Here is a 24,789-nt window from a genome sequence, read left to right on the forward strand (position 1 = left end):
AGGTGCAAGAAATATCTCCCAAACCTACACGGTTTAGGATATATTTGCAAAAAAGACTGCACTGATGTCTATGGCAAAGGCGCACTGTGCGAGCGTGCCGTTTCTAAAGACGATTGTGCCGTGACTGGATCGTGAGTGGATCTCAGGCAAGCAATTCATAATGAGCTAGTATGCTATGCATACTAGCTCATTATGCCTTTGTCTTGCAGGGTGTATTTTTTTTTTTCTCTCCCTTTTTTTTTTACTTCCTCTTTAATAGCCAGATTCAGGTAGAGTTACGCCGGCGTATCAATAGATACGCCGTCGTAACTCTGAATCTGCGCGGTCGTATATTTAAGTGTATTCTCAAATTGAGATACACTTAAATCTAGCTAAGATACGACCGCCGTCGTATCTTAGCTGTCTATTTACGCCGGCCGCTAGGGGTGTGTACGCTAATTTACGCCTAGAATGCGTAAATCAGCGAGATACGCCTATTCACGAACGTACGCTTGCCCGTCGCAGTAAAGATACGCCATTTACGTAAGGCGTTTTCAGGCCTAAAGATATTCCACCAAAAAGATGGCGCAGCCAATGTTAAGCATGGACGTCGGAACCGCGTAAAATTTTTTAAATTTTTACGTCGTTTGCGTAAGTCGTCTGTGAATGGGGCCGGGCGTAATTTACGCTCACGTCGAAACCAACAAGTCTTTGCGGCGTAATTTGGAGCATGCGCACTGTGATACGTCCACGGACGTAAATGAGGTCAATTTAACCACTTAAAGACCAGGACTTTTTCTGACATTTGTTACTTACAAGTAAAAAAAAAAAAACAGTATTTTTTTGATAGAAATTTACTTAGTAAAAAATATATATAATGTTTGGAGGTTCTAACGAATAAAATGCCAGTCCTTGCAATACTTTGTCACACGGTATTTGCGTATCAGTCTTTCAAAAGCAATTTTGGGTGAAAAATACACTTCAATGATTTTTAAGAATTAAACCGTAAAATTAACCCAAATTTTTTATAATGTGAAAGATGTTACAGAGAATCGTAAACTTTATTCCAAGAAAAAAAAAAAATTATTCTCATTTTTCCCCAGAATCATGCAGCTCTGTGAACCTACCTGAGAAAATGTAGTTATACCCGGTCCTTCCATACAACTCTCCCCAGCCAGCCAGTGTTGCGGACCTGCAGATGTGCTGCAACAAGAAGTGAAACCTCTAGTAAAAATCACATTCTTTTAAGACGGTTGATAATCAATTGGATTACACACAATATAATTATGAATGGCAAAGGTGGTCAAGTCAAACTCTTCTAATCTGGAGACACTGCCAGAGCTCCCATTTCTACCACTAAAGGGGTTGTAAAGGTACATTTTTTTCCTAAATAGCTTCCTTTACCTTAGTGCAGTCCTCCTTCACTTACCTCATCCTTCCATTTTGCTTATAAATGTCCTCATTTCTTCTGAGAAATTCTCACTTCCTGTTCTTCTGTCTGTAACTCCACACAGTAATGCAAGGCTTTCTCCCTGGTGTGGAGTGTCGTGCTCGTCCCCTCCCTAACACTACAGGAGAGTCAGGACGCTCTCTACGTTGCAGATAGAGAAAGGAGCTGTGTGTTAGTGGGCGTCCTGACTCTCCTGTAGTCCAAGGGAGGGGGCGAGCATGACACTCCACACCAGGGAGAAAGCCTCGCATTACTGTGTGGAGCTACAGACAGAAGAACAGGAAGTGAGGATTTTTCAGAAGAAATAAGGACATTTAAAAGCAAAATGGAAGGATGAGGTAAGTGAAGGAGGACTGCACTAAGGTAAAGGAAGCTATTTAGAAAAAAAAAAAATAATTGTACCTTTACAACCCCTTTAAGTGGAGGTTCACCCTAAAAACAAGTATATACCATTCAATACAGCATACTGCCGACATGTACAGTATGCCGTTTTTTTTTTCCGGTTTACATACCGCCGTATAGCCATTTTTCCCAAGCTTCCAGGTAGTGAATCCCGCGGGATTCAGATTCCTATTCAGAGACTAAGTGATTGACGTATGACAAAATCTTCACCCCCGGCGAATAATGCGCGTCACCAGTTTCCGAAAGAAGCCGAACGTTGAGTCAGCTCTATACGGCGCCTGCGTACCGACGTTCGGCTTTTTTCGGAAACTGGTGACGCACCTTTTGCGCCGGGGGTGAAGATTTTGTCATACGTCAATCACTTTGTCTCTGAATAGGAACGCCCACTCCCGCGGGATTCAAAATGCATTTTTTTTACCTGCAATAAGATGTGCATTTATTAATTACAAAGTTAACTTTAAACCAGTGGTCATCAACCCTGTCCTCAGAGCCCACTAACAGGCCAGCTTTTATGTATTACCTTGGGGAGATGCAGACTAGAATACTGCAATCACTGAGCAGCAAATTATATCACCTGTCATGTATTTCAGTTATCTTGCAAACCTGGCCTGTTAGTGGGCCCTGAGGACGGGGTTGATGACCACTGCTTTAAACCATGATTTCAAGGACATCTAAAATGACAATTCTGTACAATGCTCAGGCAGAAGGTTCCGCTCTTCGAGAGTGGTGGCCAACTTAGGATGAGAAGAGGAGTTGTAAACCTCATACCTTCCCCTTGTAGAGAATAACCGGGCAGACGAAGCGTCCTCTGCATCTCGCCATCTTACTGCGGTTGACGAGTTCCTGCAGCTTGCCAACTTGCATGGTGCTTTCAAACCTGCAGCAGAAATACGAAAAAATCATCTACCAAAATCTACAATTGACAATCGTCCAAAAATGTACAACTAGAAGCAATTCAATAAGTTCATCTAATGGGCAACAAAGTGCAAAAATTCAACGTGGAATGCGATTGCCTGCTGCAAGCAAAGTCGCAGTCAAACAGTGGAAAACTGACTGCCTGCTAAGCTTTTGCCCTTTATTACAAAATCACTGCCCATTACCCCAACTTCAAGCGAAACTGGTTGAATTTTATAAATTGTGTCCCCTGCAATACTTTCCTTCAAACCTTGAGTTGTCCCTGGCAGTACCCAACAACAAGATGTAGTCGCCAACCTGAGGTCCAAGGGCCACATGCAGCCTTTGGACCCCAGCAGTCTGTAGTAAGAATATGGATTATAATCATAGCACCGATCTCTACTAGCCTCACGTTCCCAGCTTCATATTATCTTCTGCAGCATCCCCAGCCAAATATTAAAGTGGAGTTCCACCCATTTTTTTATGTTTGTCTGTGCTGCATGCTCTAATCTCATAGTGTTCAGAATGGACAATTTTTATTTAATTTGTTGCTTGTAAATACCTTTATTTTGTAGTCCTTCATTACTTCCTCCTCCTTATTTGCCTAGGCTATTTGCAAGGGTTTCTGGGATAGGCATCATGTTTCCCAGTAGTCCTTGCAAACCTGACTGAAACCTATTACATTGCTTGTGCACTGAGCATGTGCGAGATATGCAAAGCAGTCTGGCTTCATGATGCCCACACTTAAGATGGTCACAGTCTATTTCTAGATTATAAACTATTTAAATGCTGTAACAACCTAACAAAACTGACCTTAGTTTACAGACTAACTTTACTAGAATACATTAAGCTTGTGTATTACAGGGGTATTTATATTTAAAAAGTGAAATTGTGGGTGGAACTCCCCTTTAAAGCGGATGTGCCACTAAAACAATATATTAAAAGCCAGCAGCTACAAATACTGCAGCTGCTGACTTTTAATATAAGGACACTTACCTGTCCTGGAGTCCAGCGGTGATCGCAGCAGATGACGAGCCGATCGCTCGTCACCCTGCTGCTCCCCCCTCCATCCACGGTGAGGGAACCAGGAAGTGAAGCGCTCCGGCTTCACTGCCCGGTTCCCTACGGCGCATGCGCGAGTCGCGCTGCGCCCGCCGATTGGCTCCCGCTGTGTGCTGGGAGCCGAGTGTTCCCAGCATACAACGGGGGACGGACGGGAAGCAAGGGAAAAACCCGTCTTTTTCCCGCATCGTAGAGCCGGAAGTGGGTGCAGATACCTGTCTGTAGACAGGTATCTGCACCCCCCTCCCCCCTGAAAGGTGTCAAATGTGACACCGGAGGGGGGGAGGGTGCCGATCAGCGGGACTCCACTTTAGAGTGGAGATCCGCTTTAAGTAGCATGTCCACACACACACTCATTTCTACTATTAGGTCTGCAGCTTGAGTCTTCTCAGGCACCACTACATATCACTTCAAGACCAAGACCAACACACACACACACACAGTAAAACCTTGGATTGCGAGCATAATTCGTTCCAGAAACATGCTTGTAATCCAAAGCACTCTTATATCAAAGCAAATTTCCCCATAAGAAATAATGGAAACTCAAATGATTCGTTCCAAAACCATTTATTCATAAGTCCTTCAGTTTATACTCCATATAAAAAGATTATAGCAATGTGATAAGTTGTGTAACCATAAAATGTCCATCCACAAATGGAAGCCTCCACAAGGGGTGTAGAAGAAAAATCTAGCAGGAGCTCCAGAGTATAAAAGAGAAGAGAGGCGCCTCTAAGTGTAGCAATATGTTACTAAATGTTGTAACTTCATTAAATGTAACCATATTGCTACACTTAGAGGCACCTCTCTTCTCTTTTATACTTAGTAGCTACTCTTATATCAAGACATCGCTTGTATATTAAGTCAAAGTTTATAAAAAAAATGTTGCTCGTCTTGCAAAACGCTCTCAAACCAAGTTACTCTATCTACTGTATAAAATATATATATATATATTATTTTTTTTCTCTATTACAAACACACACACACACACACACACACAGCCATCTCCCCAGTTTTTTCCCCAGCTGGCGATTTGCTCTCGCAAAAGCAATCGGAGCAGCCAATTAGTCGCTGAATCGCTTTTTGGAAGCGATAAAAGGGGTCCTTAACGGGCCCCACAGATTTTTGTCAGGCTTGCCCATTTACATTGCTTGTAATAGGGACAATAAACACACGCAAAATGTTGGCAGCAAATATTGAAAACCTGCGTAACAAGGTAATGAAACTTTACAGAGATGCAAAGGATATACAAAGCCTTGAATATGCCAGTCAGTACTGTTCAATCATTTGATAAGAAGTGGAAAATTTGGGGGATCTCTTAATACCAAGACAAGGTCAGGTAGATCAAGAAACATCTTTTAGATTTTGCCCAAAAATAATTGGTTATATATTACCGTATGTCTCTTTGCAATGAATTTAATTAAAGCGGGGGTTCACCATAAAATATCTATATACCGTTACTTCCAGCATACTGCTGACATCAACAGTATGCTGTTTTTTTGGGGGGTTTTTTCGCTGTACTTACGTTTATCGTTCTTTTCACCTGGCTTCCGGGTTCTCGCTCCCCCGGGGAGTATGCGTTCCTAAGATGAGGCATAGATGATTGACGTGCGGGTAAAGCGCGTCACGCCTTCCGAAAATATCCGAGATGGGACTCGGCACTTTACGGCGCCTGCGCAGTCAGCTCTACACGGCAGGCGCCGTAAAGAGCCGATTCCCCGTCGGATATTTTCGGAAGGCGATGACGCGCTTTACCCGCACGTCAATCGTCTCCTGGGAGGATCAACACTCACTCCCAGGAGACATTGCGCAGAGCTCCCCGTCGGGGAAAAGGAGCGACACGCACAATCCCCGCAAGGAAAAAGACCCGGAAGGGAGGCTGAAGACAGGCAAGTGTACACATTTTTAAAAAAATGACAACGCTAAAAGCCTTTATTAAGGGTGGAGATAGGTTAGCTAAAAAGTTCATTTTGAGGGTGAACCTCCGCTTTAAAGTGTATTTTTTATTTTATTTTTGGAAGAAAAAAAAGTAAAAAAAACACACATTTCCTTGCAAGTGATTGGGTAGGCTTTGCAAAGTAGATTCTCGCCACATTCACTAAACTAAGGGAACATTTCCTTACAAAACAAAGTCTTTGGTAACGTAACCCACTGGTGTACCAATGCAGAGCGGAACCAGTAGACCCGCGGGCCAAATCCAGCCCTCAAGGCCATTTCATGTGGCCCTCGCACCTCTCCTGCAGCTGCAGGAGAGCTTGAGCCCTCCTCTGGTCCTCCTACAGACCCCTGCTTTCAAGCAATGCATCCATCTTCTTCCCAGCAGCAGCATAAGGAAAGGGGGGTGCACTGTGATGCAAGGGAGAGCGAGGGACTCAACTTCTGATGGTGGGGGGGCTCCTGACATCTAATGTAAGGAGAGGGGATGCACCGACATCTAATCTTACAGATACAGCTTGCCCTTTTGAGAACAATCATAATGCTGATGTGGCCCACCATGAAATAGGAGTTTGATACCCCTGCTCTACATCATCCAGGACTGATCAGCACCAGGAAACGAATGAAATGGAAATGGCCCCAATGCATGTGACCAGCCCCAAATAACATGGGGGTGGGGGGAGATAACACAAACTGCTGGGCGCAAGGAAGGGGAAAGTAATAAAGTAATATGGAATGAGAGATCACAGAGCCTGAAATTGGTAATAGACGTTCCTACTGTCCGAATATATCGAACAATGATTCAATGACACTCACGTTTTATTCAGCAGACCAACTAGATTATGCTAATGTACTATAGGAAAATACTTTTTATATTTACAAGGCAGATTAACTATGTAGACAGTAATCCAGATGTAACACACAGGGGATAACATGAGCTTTGGAGAATCTGACACAAGCATTTCAATGGATCCACTTCATAGGGAGGTGCTGCCCCCTTCCTGCACGTCAAAATATTTCACAAGTGACAAAGGCAAAATATGCAGCATTCATAGGCCCGGATTCACGTAGAATGGCGTATCTTTGTGCGGGCGTAACGTATCCTATTTACGTTACGCCTCCGCAACTTTTACAGGCAAGTGCCGTATTCTCAAACGAAAGTTGCGGAGGCGTAGCGTAAATAGGCCGGCGTAAGCCCGCCTAATTCAAATGTGGTAGATGTGGGCGTGTGTTATGTAAATTTTATGTGACCCCACGTAAATGACGCTTTTTACGAACGGCGCATGCGCCGTCCGTGAAAGTATCCCAGTGCGCATGCTCCAAATTAACCCGCAAGAAGCCAATGCTTTTGACGTGAACGTAAATGACGCCCAGCCCTATTCGCAAACGACGTAAAATTTCCAAAATTCGACGCGGGAACGACGTCCATACTTAACATTGGTACGCCGCATCTACGCCTCATATAGCAGGGGTAACTTTACGCCGGGAAAAGCCTAACGTAAACGGTGTATATGTACTGCGTCGGCCGGGCGTACGTTCGTGAACTCGCGTATCTAGCTGATTTACATATTTCTAGGCGTAAATCAGCGTACACGCCCCTAGCGGCCAGCGTAAATATGCAGTTAAGATACGACGGCGTAAGAGACTTACGCCGGTCGGATCTAATACAAATCTATGCGTAACTGATTCTAAGAATCATGCGCATAGATACGACGGCTCGGACTCAAAGTTACGGCGGCGTATCTGGAGATCCACCGGCGTAACTCGTTTGAGAATCCGGGCCATAGTGTCCAATCAGATTTAAATTCACTGCAGTTAGAGCAAAGGAAAAAAATAATTCTGAAAGTCTGAATTAGACATCAAAAACACAATACAAATCCAAGTAGCAAAACCCATAACAGCATGCACATGAGAGCTGAAATAGAGATTCTACAAATTAGCCATACAGAACGCATCCTGCGAAACTCATTTATACTTCATTTAAATGTTTTAAAAGCAATTACAGTAAAACCTTATTTTTTTAATAAATTTTGACTTGATATACAAGCAATGTTAGGATACAAGAGTAGCGTCATGTCACAACCGAGTCACAATCCAAGTGTAGCAATATGGTTAGTTAGCGGTGAGAGCCGGTGCATTGCCACGAAATGAGATTTGCCATGGAATGAGATGGTCCGCCTCCATCACATCCTATTGGCTCACTCCTGTCACGTGACATATTTAAACGTCAAGTATCGACGCAAACATCAGTCTCAGCTAGGCTATCATAGGGAGAGGATCTCCTCTCCCTGTGATAGCTGAAGCTGCACGGAGCTGGTGCACGGAGCTCGCCGTCATGCCTCCCCGCGAGCGCGATAGATCCACAGCGCTATCGGGATCCCAATGCCCGATAGCGCAGTCAGCGTGCCTCCCGCCAGCGCTAACTACACCCCGCAGCTCTACTCCCCGTCCCCCGTTAAGGCTCAGGGAACGGGGAACAGAAAGTACAGCATCGGGTGCAGGTAAAGTAGTAGTGCGCAGGCGCAGCACTACGCAAATAGCGTAGGGTGTTCTAAAGTATCTTCTAATCTGTGAAAAGTGCTATACGCATGCACGAGTCTACGCTATTAGGTGCATTGGGATCCCGATAGCGCTGTGGATCTATCGCGCTCGCGGGGAGGCATGACAGCGAGCTCCGTGCAGCTTCAGCTATCACAGGGAGAGGAGATCCTCTCCCTATGATAGCCTAGCTGAGACTTATGTTGGCGTCGATACTTGACGTTTAAATATGTCACGTGACAGGAGTGAGCCAATAGGATGTGATGGAGGCGGACCATCTCATTCCATGGCAAATCGCATTTCGTGGCAATGCACCGGCGGTGAGGAGGACGGTCTATGTGAATCACTTTACCCCGGATCCCCGCATAATTAGATGTGCCTCTTAATCATCAACCATGTGAGTTGCTAAATGTTGTACCTTCATTAAATGTAACCATATTGCTACACTTGGGCCTCTTTCACACGGGATGGATACGTGATGATCCGCCCCGTGAACCTTCACTTGCTTAGCGGGGATCGCTCAAGCCCTTACTGTACCCTTGTAGATGCCATAAAAGCGATCAGATCCAAACTAAACAGACACTGCTCTTCTGATGGATGATGAGAATCATTTTGCTAGAGGGCCTGCTGGGATTAGATTGTATGTCCCCAGAGTAAAAGTCATGTGTGTTTGTTGTTAAACTAAGAAGCAGCTACTTCAAGGTTTACAGCAAACTTTCATGATCTCCGAATCACCTTGCTTAAAGGAACACTAAAGGCAACGTTTTTTTTTTTTTTTTTTAAATAACAAACATGTTATACTTACCTCCACTGTGCAGCTTGTTTTGCACAGGGTGTCCCCGAATCCAGTCTTCTGGGGTCCCTCGGCGGCTGTCTTGGCTCCTCCTCGCAAAAGCTTTCCACCTTCATGCGAGCGAGCTTGCATGGTGGAAAGCTTTTGCAAGCGTGCTCCCGTGATACAGCGGCGGGCAAAGCCGCCGACTATCACTCGGCCCCGCCCCCCGGCACGCCGTGTCATCCGCTGTGATTGACAGCGCCAGCCAATGGCTGCGCTGCTATCAATCCGTCCAGCCTAGCCAATCAACGGCCAGGCTGGGAACCGAAGAGGATCTCGTGGACGCGCGCGGGACTTTAGAGGGGTCAGGTAAGTAAAAACGGGGGTTTGGGGGGGGGGGCGGTCCTGTCGGATGTTTTTTCACCTTAATGCATAGGATGCATTAAGGTGAAAAAAAACATTTACCTTTACAACCCCTTAAGCGCCCTAAGAAAAAAAAAAAAAACAACACACACAAACAAAAAAATATATATTTTTTTGGAGAGTTTCTTGGGAGCGTTTTTCCAGCAGAAACACAACTAATGGCATTTGAGCTTGAGAAGGAAGTAAAACGTGAACTTCATATTGCCTTGCAGCACTGGGATCCCTTGTTAGAATCCCGGCTAATATACTATATGCAAGTTCTCTTTGCTTGTAGGGTTTCCTCCCACCCTCCAAAGACATACTTGCTAGGTTAGTCACCTCCAGTCTAAACTGGCCCTGGTATGTATGACCAGCTTGAAGTGGATGTAAACCTCCGACATAAAAGCATATACTTCTATAACCACTTGGCCTGGTCATGAAAGGGGGGTAAATCTTTTGGAGGTCATTTTTTGCTATAGGGCACTGCGTTACTTTAACTGACAATTGCACGATAATTTAATGTTGTAAATAAAATTACATTTAAATCTAGCTTTCTTTTGGCGATATTTGATCACCCGTTTTATCATTTGTGCTTTTTTAACCACTTCCATACCAGGGACTTGCGCACCTTCCCGCCCAAGCCAATTTTCAGCTTTCAGCACTGTCGCAATTTGAATGACAATTGCGCGGTCGTACTACACTGTACCCAAATGAAATTTTTATCATTTTGTTCCCACAAATAGAGCTTTCTTTTGGTGGTATTTGATCACCTCTGCGATTTTTTTTTTTTGCGCAACAACTAAAAAAAAAGACCGAAATTTTTGAAAAAAAAATACGTTTTTATTTTCTTTATGTTAATTTTTTTGTAAATAAGTACGTTTTCTTCTTCAATTACGGGCACTGATATGGCGGCGCTGGTGGGCACCGATGAGGTGGCGCTGGTATGCGGCACTGATGGGCACTCATAGGCGGCACTGATGGGCACTCATAGGCGGGCACTCAGCATAGATGGGCACTAAGAGGTGGTACTGATGGACACTGGGTGGCACTGAGGGGTGGTACTGATGGCATTGCTGGGCACAGTCAGTGCCCATTTGTGGGCACTGATTGGCATCGATTGCATTAAAAACATATTTTTTTTTTTTATTGTTTTTATTTTATATATATCCATTTGTGCTCTATTGAGCACTGGGGGGCACTCCCTGGTGGTTCAGTGTGGGGATCCGAGGGGGGGCTGCGCTGATAAACAATCAGCGCGAACCCCCCGTCAGGAGAGCCGCCGATCGGCCCTCCTCTACTCGCGTCTGTCAGACGCGAGTGAGGAAGAGCCGGTCAACGAACATGCTCTATTTTTTCCACAACGTTTTAAACGATGTTGTTTTTCGGGTTGTAAAAAATGATCGCGTGTGGGCTTTAACGATGTGAAAAAAACGCGCAATGCTCAGAAGTTAGGAGACGGGAGGGATCGTTCTGGTAAAACTACCATTCGTAATGGAGTAAGCACATTCATCACGCTGTAACAGACAGAAAAGCGCGAATCGTCTTTTACGAACACGAAATCAGACCCAAGGGTGGCGTCATCCGCATGGAACTTCCCCTTTATAGCGCCGTCGTACGTCACCACGCTTTGCTCCAGCATTTTTTTTTTTACTATCGTGTGTAGGCAACGTCGTTTTAATGATGAAGTTGAAAAAAATTTAGTTTTTTCTAGAGGCTGAAAAACATCGTTTTTTACAACCCGAAAAAGGATCGTGTGTACGCGGCATTAAGCCTCGTACACGATCGCATTTTCCGACAGGAATTGTGTGATGACAGGCTTTTGACGAAAAAATCAGACCGTTTGTGCGCTCCATTGGACAATTGTCGAATTTTCCAACAACAAATGTGGGATAGCATGCTTTAAAATTTAAAATTTGACAACAAATGTGTGTTGTCGGATTATCCTATTGTGTGTACACAAGTCCTTCGGAAAAAAAAAGTACAAACACGCATGCTCAGAAGCAATGCTCACTATAACACAACATTAGCAGAAGTTGCCCACAGGGTGGCACTAAAGAGCTGAAAAAACAAGTTTTGTGCTTGTTTGCCGACAATTCTTTGCCGTTTGTATGCAATACAAGTTCCTGGCCAACGTTCCTTCGGACAAAAGTCCTACGCTTTGTCCACGGAAAATCCGATCGTGTGTATGAGGCTTAATACAGTGATTAGTGTTAAAGCGATGGTTCACCCTAATGAAAAACATTTTTTTTTTTATAGCATTAAATTAGGCATAGTAGCGCGAGCTACAGTATGCCTGTATTGATTTTTTTAGCCCGGTACTCACTGTGCAATCCTCTATAGAAGATTCCGTCTCCCCGCGGGGAATGGGCGTTCCTATCCAGAGGGAGGATGATTGACGGCCGGCTATGGCATGTCACGCTTCTATGGAAATAGCCGAAATAGGACTTGGCGCTTCACGGCGCCTGCCCATAGTCTGTGCGCAGGCGCCGTATAGCGCCGTGAAGAGCCGAGACCCGTTCCGGCTATCTTCGGGGAGCGTGACGTGCCATAGCCGGCCGTCAATCATCCTCCCTCTTGATAGGAACGCCCATTCCCCGCGGGGAGACGGAATCTTCTATATAGGATTGCACAGTGAGTACCGGGCTAAAAAAATCAATACAGGCATACTGCAGCTCGCGCTACTATGCCTAATGTAATGCTATAAAAAAAAAAATGTTTCATTAGGGTGAACCACCGCTCTAATGTAATGCTCAAATGTTGTTAGTGTGGGTGAACCACCGCTTTAAGGACACTGGCTGGGAAAGGGTTAAACAGCTAGGGCGATCAAAGGGTTAAATGAGGCCCCTACCAGTGTGTGTACTGCGAGGTGGTTTTACTAAAGGGATGTGTGTAATTGTTTTTAGGGAAATAAAATCCACCACATCCTTGCTGACAGGACGGAGCTCTGCATTGGATAGACAGACTATATAAAAAGAAGAAGAGAACCCGAGTTCAATTTAGATGCCCAATCACATATGTGCAAGAGAAAAGATTTATTTTTTCCAAAAAACACTTGATTGGGTATTCAAAGTACACGTAGGTTTACCTTATGTTCCAATATTCACTTTGCCAAGGGAACAGCCTTTACCCCCTTGAGCAAGTCAATCCCAATGTTGACCTATTGGCAAGTTTCCCCTAAAGCAGTTGCTGGAAGCTGCCAATGGGAGCCGATCATGGGAGGGACAAAGTCCATCGTGTGATTAATGAGAAGTGTGAGTGAGTCAGAATAGTTGGCTTCTTCACCTAACCTTTCACATTAGTATTCCCATCTCTTTTTAGATCTTATTTGCCATAAAAAAAAAAAAAAAAAGCACTTTTAAAGGCCATCCCGGGTCAAATGCTGTATTCCCCCCACCCATGCGAAACCCTAAATCAGGGATCTTCAAACTACGGCCCTCCAGCTGTTGCGGAACTACACATCCCATGAGGCATTGTAAAACTCTGACATTCACAGACATGACTAGGCATGATGGGAATTGTAGTTCCTGAACAACTGGAGGGCCGTAGTTTGAGGACCCCTGCCCTAAATACTGGTGCAAGTCAAATACCTCAGTACCCCCCTTTCCCCCTTTTATTGGAATCTGGGAGTGTTTTTTTTTAGCTGAAATGACTGTTTACAGGGTATAGAGACATAATAGTTAACTGATTCCTTTTAAAAATGATTAAAAATATATAAAAACCAATCATATAATGTGCCTGCAGTTTAGTTTTTGCTGTTGTTTCCTGGTTCTCTGATGTACAGAGCCAGAGAGCCAATAGAGGGCAGTAAAGGTTTTGCAAAACGAAACTGGATTGGTGCTGAGGGGTTTTAGACACACCTCCTTGATTAATCACCACAGTGAGAAATCTCCCAGTACTGTGGTGATCAGGAAACAGACAACCAGGAAGTGTCCAGAACAGAGAGGAATTACAGCAACATCAGAGCAAAAACGAACAATGAGGACTGCAGTAAGGTAAAGGAAGCTATTTAGCTAAAAAAAAAAAAATTCCTTTAGTGACCCTTCCAGGGATATGCAATTAGCGGACCTCCAGCTGTTGCAAAACTACAAGTCCCATCATGCTTCTGCCTCTGAGTGTTATGCTTGTGGCTGTCAGAGTCTTGCAATGCCTCATGGGAATTGTAGTTCTGCAACATCTGGAGGTCCGCTAATTGCATATACCCGCTTTAAGCACTATAGTCCGAAACGCGTCAGCTGTTTTACTCCCATGTAGTGTGCTGTGACTTGTAGTGCATTTTTCCTTTTTTAAATAAAGACAACCATCAAGGTTTTTTGGTATAAGGAAAGACGGGATGGACAGCCGCACTCCGAAAAAACCTCTATGGATGCGCACAGCCCAGTTTGAGAGTGCATGGCTTGCTGAGGGAGCACTTGTAAAAAAGGCAGTGCCAGTGGGGGGTTGCAGATCAGATGGTAAGGGACCACTCTGTGCAATACTATAGCAGGCAAGTGTAACAAAAAAACTATACAATCAGTTAAAGAATATGTAAACCCGACATGTCATATTCCTGATATGTGCCTGCTGTACCATGCACTTGTATGAGAAAGTCTCCTGTTCTCTCTATATTGCTCTCTTTGTGTGAAATCCCTGGTGTTTCCTATCAAAAACTGAAGACACTAGGCGTGAGAGTACAGCATGGTCAGTTTTTATAGTTGCGCTCGTAACAGCCTGCTCTCCGCCAATGATCAGACTTGTCCTGACACCCCCCCCCCCCCCCGCGCGTGCCGCGCCAAACATTCACAGGGAAGATCGGTGTACTGACGTTTCTCCTCCCCCAGGTCATGCAGAACAGAGGGAATGTGACCACCTCCATTTAAAAAAAAAAAAAAAAAACACAGTGCCATTATTCACATTCGTAAAGTGGAGTTCCACACACTTTCTAAACTAGATCCTAAAGGAAAGTCTACCCATCCACCACTAGTTTTTGGCTATTGATTTTTTTATTTACTTTTTATTGCTCCTTCCTACCCATTATTGAAGTACCTTGTGTACTTCTGCCCCAGCATCACCGCGGCCCAGGGTGTCATTTCCTGCTTCTCGCCCGCTGTCTTCTGGGACCTGTGCGTGTCCCATACACGAAGCACCGTGCGACTCGCACATTTTGTCACGTTGCACCCATGATGTACTGTTTGGGGATACAATGCTTACAAAAAAATAAAAAATAAAATACTCCCCCCCCCCCCCCCCCCAATCTGCAAAAAGCGGACTTTTAGTAATTTTTTTCCAACATTCCATTTACTAAATCTTCTGCCCTGAAAATGTAAAGGTGTCTCACATACATGTTTTTGTCCTCCTCTGTGCTTTCATACTCCAGGAAGACAATCTGACGGGGGTAGTGGCTGCTTAGCTCGCCGTTGGGGTTCTGGATGATGCTGTAGGAATAGTCTTTGCCGAAAAGCTCCAGACATCGCCTCTCAATCCTCTCCACCTAAAATAATAAAAATACTAATAAGAAAAAAAATACATAAATACTACTACTACTACCCAATACTACATACTAAAAAACAAAAACTAAAAAACACATACATAATAACAAAAACTACATAATACTAATACATAAAAAATAAATAAAAAAAAATACATAATAAAAAATTAATAAACACATGCACACAGCAAGTCAGATACAGCCCGCCTCGTTTCCTGGCTGGGCGACATCCATCATCATCTAAACCAGGGGTGCCCAACCTTTTGAATAGCGAGGGCCATTTAAGCAACTTGGTAACCAGTCGTGGGCCACAATGAGCGGAGCGGGCGGATTACAGGTCATGGCTACTCTATGGCCACTCCGATCTGCCCAGATGGAAGGGGACGAATTTCCATCTGTTTTTTGGATTGGAGGTAGGCGAGTGTAAATGGACATCTGTTGCTCTGTAAAGGTGAAATGAGGGTCCCATTTGGTCGAGCCGATGATGTGAAAAGGGCCTAAGACTGCTTTCAACTGATGGTTTGCCCACACTGCGGGTGTAGCGTAGCGCACCTGTGTATCCTGCGGGTTGGCTGAACTTTGCCATAGACTCCTTCTGTGGCAAAGCCGGCGCTGTAGAGGAAACATCAGCTTATGGGGCTCTGGTCCGCAGCCGCTTTCTTCCTCTACCACCAGATTCATTCACAACACTGATGCTGTGGTATGGCAAATTGGTAACCTGCGATCTGGGCTTGCCAACCCGCTATTCCAGAGGAGGAAGTCACGGGCCACATCAGAGGGCTCCGCGGGCCACATATGGCCCCCGGGCCGCTGGTTGGCAACCCCTGATCTAAACCAGGAAGGGTTTGTTTAAATTGGCATTGGAAGTGGTATTTTCATTGGCATGTAGAGGTGGGGCAGAGGAACCAGGGAAGGCATAATATAAGCAGAATAAACTTCCTTCACTTCTGGGTACGGGGTGCGAATGCATGCCGCTGGCATGCATCAGCGGGCGCTGATCAGCCGGCATCATGGACTCCATGTCCACTGGTGCCCACCGATCAGCCACAGAACTGCAATCTGTCTATGTAAACAAGACAGATTGACGTTTTGATTGGGGGGGGGGGGTATGTGGATCCTGTGTGTGCAAAGCAGGGCATAGATTCCATATCTTCCCCTAGTAAAAAGCCCCTCACACAGTTTAGCAAAACACAGGCTAGGCACACATTTAACCCCCTTGACTGCCCCTGATGTTAACCCCTTCCCAGCCAGTGTCATTAGTACAGTGACAGTGCATATTTTTAGCATTAACCGCTGTATTACTGTCACTGGTTCCCAAAATGGGTCAGAATGTCCGCCGCAATATCGCAGTCCCCGCTATAAGTCGCTGATCGCCACCATTACCAGTATATAAATAAAAACATCCCGTTGTTTGTAGACGCTATAACTTTTGCGCAAACCAATGTATGCTTATTGGGAATTTTTTCAACCAAAAATATGTAGCAGAATAACAATTGGCCTAAATTTTTTATTATTGGATATTTTTTTATAGCAGTAAATTACACATTTTTTTGTTTATATCACAAAAAAAAAAAAAAAAGAAAAAAAGGGTAGAGGTGAGCAAATACCACCAGAAGAAATCTCCATTTGTAGGGGAAAAAAATGAAACTGTATTTAGGTACAGCGTTGCATGACCGGGCAATTGTCAGTTAAGGTAACGCAGTGCTGTATCACCAAGAAATGGCCGGCTCAGGATAATATGTAAACCCAACATTTCATATTCCTGATAGGTGCTTGCTGTACCATGTACTTGTATAATAAAATAGCCTGTTCTTTGTATTGCTGAAATCCCTGGTGTTCCTTCCAGTCCCTCTGCTTTCCTATTAAAAACTGACCACACTAAGCAGAACATACCACTGTCCGTTTTCTTGCTGCGCCTGCTCTCCTCCAAAGATCAGGCTTCTCCTGACATGTACCCCCTGCCCAGTCAGTCACTGGGAAGAGCAGAGTGCTGCTATTTTTTCACCCCCAGCACCCTGAGCTCCTTCTGCAGCTGAGAACAGAGGGAATGGGATCAGTCATAAAAAAAAGGGGGGGGAGGGTACTAATGTTGGATTTTTTTTTTATATTCACACATTTTTAAGCTGAATGGGTTGTTTTACAAGGTTTAAACATACTTTAGAGCAGGGTTCGACAAACCCCGAGTCGCAATTAGACTAGAATTAGCGCCTGGGGCATCCTGAGTCTCAATGCGCGCCCGCCACACGATCGAATCGAGCCAGCCGGTGACTTGTCGGTATGGTTTCTCAGGGATTTCCGTCGGCAAGGTTTGCGCCTGCGCAGTCCTTACAGGAACCATCTCGATAGCCGGAACTATAAGGACTGCCCAGGCGCAATCCTTGCCGATGGAAATCTGCGAACAGCGGGCCGGCATCCAGGCTCATTCCTTAACATCCCCGTGGATTGGAGGATGTTAAAAAAAGAGCCAGGAGGCCGAGCGAAGCGAGGACGTGAGGACGACTGGCCACTTACCTTAAATTCCACATCGCCCTGGAGGTTCGGTGATTTTCGTCGGCAAGGATTGCGCCTGCGCAGTCCTTATGGTTTCGGCTATCGAGATGGTTCCTGTAAGGACTGCGCAGGCGCAATCCTTGCCGACGGAAATCCCCGAACCTCGGGCGGGCATCCAGGCTCATTCCTTAACATCCCCGTGGATTGGAGGATGTTAAAAAAAGAGCCAGGAGGCCGAGCGAAGCGAGGACGTGAGGCCGACTGGCCTCTTACCTCAAATTCCACATCGCCCTGGAGGTTCGGTGATTTCCGTTGGCAAGGATTGCGCCTGCGCATTCCTTACAGGAACCATCTCGATAGCCGGAACCATATCGTCAGATCACCGGTAATAGAGGTTGCAGCTTTGCGGCCTTCTGCAGTCTTCTGCTTCCTTCTGTGATCTGGCGCCATCTTGTGGTGGCCGTTGGTATGACAGGAAGAAAACCGGCAATGCTAATGGGGCTTCCTGCCCGTTTTACTGCTCGCCCATCTCCTTCCCAAAACGGAGAAGAGAAGAGAAGGAAGTGTTTGCAGCCGTCATCTGGAGCCTTTTGCCTAATGGTGAGTGTGGGGTGGTTGGTTTAAATAGCTTCATATAGCCTTTTTTTTTTTGTAATAGCTTTTAATTTATTTTTTAAGTAATTAAATCATTTTCTAGCAAAAGAATAAATAAAGCTTTACTTGGAACCCCAAACATTATGGGGTAGATTCACGTAGGGAGAGCGTATTTGTGTTGCGGCGTAACGTATCCTATTTACGCTACGCCTCTGCAACTTTGACAGGCAAGTGCTGTATTCACACAGCAAAGTTGCGGCGGCGTAGCGTAAATAGGCCGGCGTAAGCCCGCCTAATTCAAATGTGGAAGATGTGGGCGTGATTTATGTTCATTTATTGTGACCCCCACGTAAATGACGCTTTTTACGAACAGCGCATGCGCCGTCCGTGAAAGTATCCCAGTGCGCATGCTCCAAATTAACCCGCAAAAAGCCAATGCTTTTGACGTGAACGTAAATGACGCACAGCCCTATTCGTGAACGACTTACGCAAACAACGGAAAATTCGACGCTGGCCCGACGTCCATACTTAACATTGGCTGCGCCTCATATAGCAGGGGTAACTTTACGCCGGAAAAAGCCTAACATAAACGGCGTATCTGTACTGCGTTGGCCGGGCGTACGTTCGTGAATAGGCGTATCTAGCTGATTTACATATTCTAGGCGTAAATCAGCGTACACGCCCCTAGCGGCCAGCGTAAATATGCAGTTAAGATACGACGCCGTAGGAGACTTACGCCGGTCGTATCTTAGAGAAATTCTGGCGTATCTGATTCTTTGAATCAGGCGCCAAGATACGACGCCTCACACTCAGAGATACGACGGCGTACCTGGAGATACGCCGTCGTATCTCCTACCTGAATCTGGCCCTATATATTTATTTTCTAACACCCTAGAGAATAAAATGGCGGTCGTAATACTTTCTGTCACACCGTATTTGCGTCTTACAAGTGCACTTTTTTTGGAAAAAATATATATTTTTTTTTTTATTAAAAAAAGTGTAAGAGAACAGTAAATTTTCCCCAATAGGGACGCAAACAGTCAGAGCGGACCGTGGCCCGTTTTCTAGTCACTCCCATTGAAAGGTAAAAGAGAAGTGGGTGTGGTTAGAGTTCCTCTTTAATCCTGAAAACACGATTCCTGCAGAGCGGCTCTGCCAAAAGAACGGAAAACATGAACGGCGTGTATGACTGGCCTGTCTGCAATGAATGATTTTAGGAAAGAAATTCTCAGAAGAGCGACATTTACACACCAGAAAGGAGAAGAAATCACTTTCACTTCTCCGATCGCCCAAAGAGCTCCAGGAAACGCTCGTCCACTTCTTTCCAATCAAACAGCTCAAAGTGTATTCTGCCGATAGTTTACATTCCCTTTACCCGTATATCCCCTGTAATACCAGGACCTGTCAGGAGGCCATGCTGGGATATGTAGTCCCCCCCCCCCAGTATATCCCCTGTAATACCAGGACCTGTCAGGAGGTCATGCTGGGATATGTAGTCCCCCCCCGTATATCCCATGTAATACCAGGACCTGTCAGGAGGTCATGATGGGATATGTAGTCCTCCCCCCCCCCAGTATATCCCCTGTAATACCAGGACCTGTCAGGAGGCATGCTGGGATATGTAGTCCCCCCCCCCCAGTATATCCCCTGTAATACCAGGACCTGTCAGGAGGCCATGCTGGGATATGTAGTCCCCCCCCCCCAGTATATCCCCTGTAATACCAGGACCTGTCAGGAGGTCATGCTGGGATATGTAGTCCCCCCCAGTATATCCCCTGTAATACCAGGACCTGTCAGGAGGTCATGATGGGATATGTAGTCCTCCCCCCCCCCAGTATATCCCCTGTAATACCAGGACCTGTCAGGAGGCATGCTGGGATATGTAGTCCCCCCCCCCCCAGTATATCCCCTGTAATACCAGGACCTGTCAGGAGGCCATGCTGGGATATGTAGTCCCCCCCCCCCCAGTATATCCCCTGTAATACCAGGACCTGTCAGGAGGTCATGCTGGGATATGTAGTCCCCCCCCAGTATATCCCCTGTAATACCAGGACCTGTCAGGAGGTCATGCTGGGATATGTAGTCCCCCCCCAGTATATCCCCTGTAATACCAGGACCTGTCAGGAGGTCATGCTGGGATATGTAGTCCTCCCCCCCCCCCAGTATATCCCCTGTAATACCAGGACCTGTCAGGAGGCATGCTGGGATATGTAGTCCCCCCCAGTATATCCCCTGTAATACCAGGACCTGTCAGGAGGCATGCTGGGATATGTAGTCCCCCCCAGTATATTCCCTGTAATACCAGGACCTGTCAGGAGGTCATGCTGGGACATGTAGTCCCCCCAGTATATTCCCTGTAATACCAGGACCTGTCAGGAGGTCATGCTGGGATATGTAGTCCCCCCAGTATATTCCCTGTAATACCAGGAGCTGTCAGGAGGCCATGCTGGGATATGTAGTCCCCCCAGTATATTCCCTGTAATACCAGGACCTGTCAGGAGGTCATGCTGGGATATGTAGTCCCCCCCCCCCCAGTAATACCAGGACCTGTCAGGAGGTCATGATGGCATATGTAGTCCCCCCAGTATATCCCCTGTAATACCAGGACCTGTCAGGAGGTCATGCTGGGATATGTAGTCCCCCCAGTATATTCCCTGTAATACCAGGACCTGTCAGGAGGTCATGCTGGGATATGTAGTCCCCCCCCCCCCAGTAATACCAGGACCTGTCAGGAGGTCATGCTGGGATATGTAGTCCCCCCCCCCAGTAATACCAGGACCTGTCAGGAGGTCATGATGGCATATGTAGTCCCCCCCAGTATATTCCCTGTAATACCAGGAGCTGTCAGGAGGCCATGCTGGGATATGTAGTCCCCCCCCCAGTATATCCCCTGTAATACCAGGACCTGTCAGGAGGTCATGCTGGGATATGTAGTCCCCCCCCCCCAGTATATCCCCTGTAATACCAGGACCTGTCATGAGGTCATGCTGGGATATGTAGTCCCCCCCCCCCCCAGTAATACCAGGACCTGTCAGGAGGTCATGCTGGGATATGTAGTCCCCCCAGTATATCCCCTGTAATACCAGGACCTGTCAGGAGGTCATGCTGGGATATGTAGTCCCCCCAGTATATTCCCTGTAATACCAGGAGCTGTCAGGAGGCCATGCTGGGATATGTAGTCCCCCCCCCCCAGTATATCCCCTGTAATACCAGGACCTGTCAGGAGGTCATGCTGGGATATGTAGTCCCCCCCCCCCCAGTATATCCCCTGTAATACTAGGACCTGTCAGGAGGTCATGCTGGGATATGTAGTCCCCCCCCAGTATATCCCCTGTAATACTAGGACCTGTCAGGAGGTCATGCTGGGATATGTAGTCCCCCCCCCAGTATATCCCCTGCAATACCAGGACCTGTCAGGAGGTCATGCTGGGATATGTAGTCCCCCCCCCCCCCCCCAGTATATCCCCTGTAATACCAGGAGCTGTCAGGAGGTCATGCTGGGATATGTAGTCCCCCCCCCCAGTATATCCCCTGTAATACCAGGACCTGTCAGGAGGCCATGCTGGGATATGTAGTCCCCCCCCCAGTATATCCCCTGTAATACCAGGACCTGTCAGGAGGTCATGCTGGGATATGTAGTCCCCCCCCCCCCAGTATATCCCCTGTAATACCAGGACCTGTCAGGAGGCCATGCTGGGATATGTAGTCCCCCCCAGTATATCCCCTGTAATAACAGATCCATCAGGAGGCCATGCTGGGATATGTAGTCCTCCCAGTATATCCCCTGTAATACCAGGAGCTCTCAGGTCATGTTGGGATATGTAGTCCCCCCAGTATATCATTCTGGGATATGTAGTCGTCGTCGTCGTCCCCCCCCCACAGTATATACCCTGTAATACCAGGACCTGTAGGGAGGCCATTTTGTTTTCCTGTATTCTCCCCGTCCAATCACAGCACTTCCCTTCTTATATCCCCTCAGGGCCGCCAATCGGAGTTCTGCCATTTCGGCTCGCAAAACACTTCTGCGCTTTTTATATGACTTTCATCACAATTAAAATTATCTTGGCCTTTTGGTCCAACACACCTTTCTAAATATTTATGGTCTATGCGGTCAGGAGGTCATGCTTGGAGTTGTAGTCCTCCTGTAATAAAAAGGACCTGTCAGGGGGTCATGCTCGGAGTTGTAGTCCCCCTGTAATAAATAGGGCCAGTCAGATTATACTGGGAGTTGCAATCCCCCTGTAATAACAGAACTTGTCAGGAGGTCATGCTGGGAGTTGTAGTCCCTCCTGTAATAGGACCAGTCAGGTTATACTGGGAGTTGTAGTCCCCCTGTAATAATAGGACATGTCAGGAGGCCATGCTGGGAGTTGTAGTCCCCCTGTAATAACAGGACCTGTCAGGAGGTCATGTTGGGAGTTGTAGTCCCCTTGTAATAACAGGACCTGTCAGAAGGTCATGCTGGGAGTTGTAGTCCCCCTGTAATAGGACCAGTCGGGTTATACTGGGAGTTGTAGTCCCCCTGTAATAATAGGGCCAGTCAGATTATACTGGAAGTTGTAGTTCCCCTGTAATAACAGGACCTGTCAGGAGGTCATGTTGGGAGTTGTAGTCCCCTTGTAATAACAGGACCTGTCAGAAGGTCATGCTGGCAGTTGTAGTCCCCCTGTAATAGGACCAGTCGGGTTATACTGGGAGTTGTAGTCCCCCTGTAATAATAGGACCTGTCAGAAGGTCATGCTGGGAGTTGTAGTCCACCTGTAATAATAGGACCTGTCAGGAGGTCATGCTGGGAGTTGTAGTCCACCTGTAATAACAGGACCTGTCAGGAGGCCATGCTGGGAGTTGTAGTCCCCCTGTAATAACAGGACCTGTCAGGAGGCCATGCTGGGAGTTGTAGTCCCCCTGTAATAACAGGACGTGTCAGGAGGCCATGCTGGGAGTTGTAGTCCCCTTGTAATAACAGGACCTGTCAGGAGGCCATGCTGGGAGTTGTAGTCCCCCTGTAATAACAGGACCTGTCAGGAGGTCATGCTGGGAGTTGTAGTCCCCCTGTGATAACAGGACCTGTCAGGAGGTCATGCTGGGAGTTGTAGTCCCCCTGTGATAACAGGACCTGTCAGGAGGCCATGCTGGGAGTTGTAGTCCCCCTGTAATAATAGGACATGTCAGGAGGTCATGCTGGGAGTTGTAGTCCCCCTGTAATAACAGGACCTGTTAGGAGGTCATGCTGGGAGTTGTAGTCCCCCTGTAATAACAGGACCTGTTAGGAGGCCATGCTGGGAGTTGTAGTCCCCTTGTAATAACAGGACCTGTTAGGAGGCCATGCTGGGAGTTGTAGTCCCCCTGTAATAACAGGACCTGTCAGGAGGTCATGCTGGGAGTTGTAGTCCCCTTGTAATAACAGGACCTGTTAGGAGGCCATGCTGGGAGTTGTAGTCCCCCTGTAATAATAGGACATGTCAGAAGGTCATACTGGGAGTTGTAGTCCCCCTGTAATAATAGGACATGTCAGGAGGCCATGCTGGGAGTTGTAGTCCCCCTGTAATAACAGGACCTGTCAGGAGGTCATGCTGGGAGTTGTAGTCCCCCTGTAATAACAGGACATGTCAGAAGGTCATGCTGGGAGTTGTAGTCCCCCTGTAATAACAGGACCTGTCAGAAGGTCATGCTGGGAGTTGTAGTCCCCCTGTAATAATAGGACATGTCAGAAGGTCATGCTGGGAGTTGTAGTCCCCCTGTAATAACAGGACCTGTCAGGAGGCCATGCTGGGAGTTGTAGTCCCCCTGTAATAACAGGACCTGTTAGGAGGTCATGCTGGGAGTTGTAGTCCCCCTGTAATAACAGGACCTGTTAGGAGGCCATGCTGGGAGTTGTAGTCCCCTTGTAATAACAGGACCTGTTAGGAGGCCATGCTGGGAGTTGTAGTCCCCCTGTAATAACAGGACCTGTCAGGAGGTCATGCTGGGAGTTGTAGTCCCCTTGTAATAACAGGACCTGTTAGGAGGCCATGCTGGGAGTTGTAGTCCCCTAGGCAGTGCAGTTCTCAGCAGTAGCCGATAGGCAGTCATGTGACTGGGCGGGCGGAGGGGGGCGCTGTTGCGGAGCTCCTCCTCACACACGGCCCGTCTCTCCGGCGTCTCCATGACAACCTCCGCTCTGCTCTCCCGGTACCGAGCCCCTCACCTTCACTCCGGCGTCCTTAGCCCGGAACTGGGCCCGGGAGAACTCCTCCAGAAGCTCCCTCAGCGCATTCTGCCGGCCGGGCTCCTCCATAACGGTCACTGGCTGCGGCCCTGCCCCAAAACCGGAGCACCGGGACCCGCCCGACAGCACATCCGTAGCACCCCTCCGACGCTTCCTGATGACGCCTCTGACACCTGTCACCCGCGGGCGGCAATGACGTCACGGGGGCGACTTGGCGGCCATGTTGGTTGGGGAAGAGAAGGAGCCCCCGTGTGATATAAATAATTAGGATATGATAGGAGGAGGGAGAGGGGGGTGCGGGATCGGAGGCGGCTGCAGGAGTTATAATAGGAAACGTTCTTCTCCCGAACATCATAATACAGCGCTGTCATTCCACATCCGGCCGCTGCGTGGCGCTGGAAAGCGCGGTCAGCTATTGTTTACATAGCGGGGACAGTGATGTAGTCCCGCATTAGGCCTGCTCGGCTTGTGGCAGTAGAGAGCACAGTCAGCTATGGTTTATACAGCTGTAGTCCCATATTCGGTGGAGAGCACGTTTTATCCCTAAATATTGGCAAGACTGCTAGTTTTCTATGTTCTAATCCAAATTGGGCTATTTG

General features: G+C 46.9%; 1 protein-coding gene across 4 annotated transcripts in view; it reads right to left on the reverse strand.

Annotated features, from left to right (window-relative positions):
- The window catches only part of MTMR14 (myotubularin related protein 14), an 82,541-nt gene extending 58,155 nt beyond the window's left edge, over positions 1–24,386 (reverse strand). For all 4 annotated transcript variants that reach the window (XM_040359039.1, XM_040359037.1, XM_040359038.1 and 1 more), the window contains exons 1-4: positions 24,170–24,386; positions 14,753–14,901; positions 2,600–2,708; positions 1,107–1,182 (exon numbers count right to left, since the gene is read on the reverse strand). In XM_040359039.1, coding sequence (XP_040214973.1) covers positions 1,107–1,182; positions 2,600–2,708; positions 14,753–14,901; positions 24,170–24,259 — 424 coding nt within the window. In that variant the 5' untranslated portion in view covers positions 24,260–24,386. The remainder of the gene's footprint in view (positions 1–1,106; positions 1,183–2,599; positions 2,709–14,752; positions 14,902–24,169) is intronic.
- Positions 24,387–24,789: the final 403 nt, after the last annotated feature.

Source organism: Rana temporaria, chromosome 7 (genome assembly GCF_905171775.1).
Source record: "Rana temporaria chromosome 7, aRanTem1.1, whole genome shotgun sequence".
NCBI classification, from domain to species: domain Eukaryota; kingdom Metazoa; phylum Chordata; class Amphibia; order Anura; family Ranidae; genus Rana; species Rana temporaria.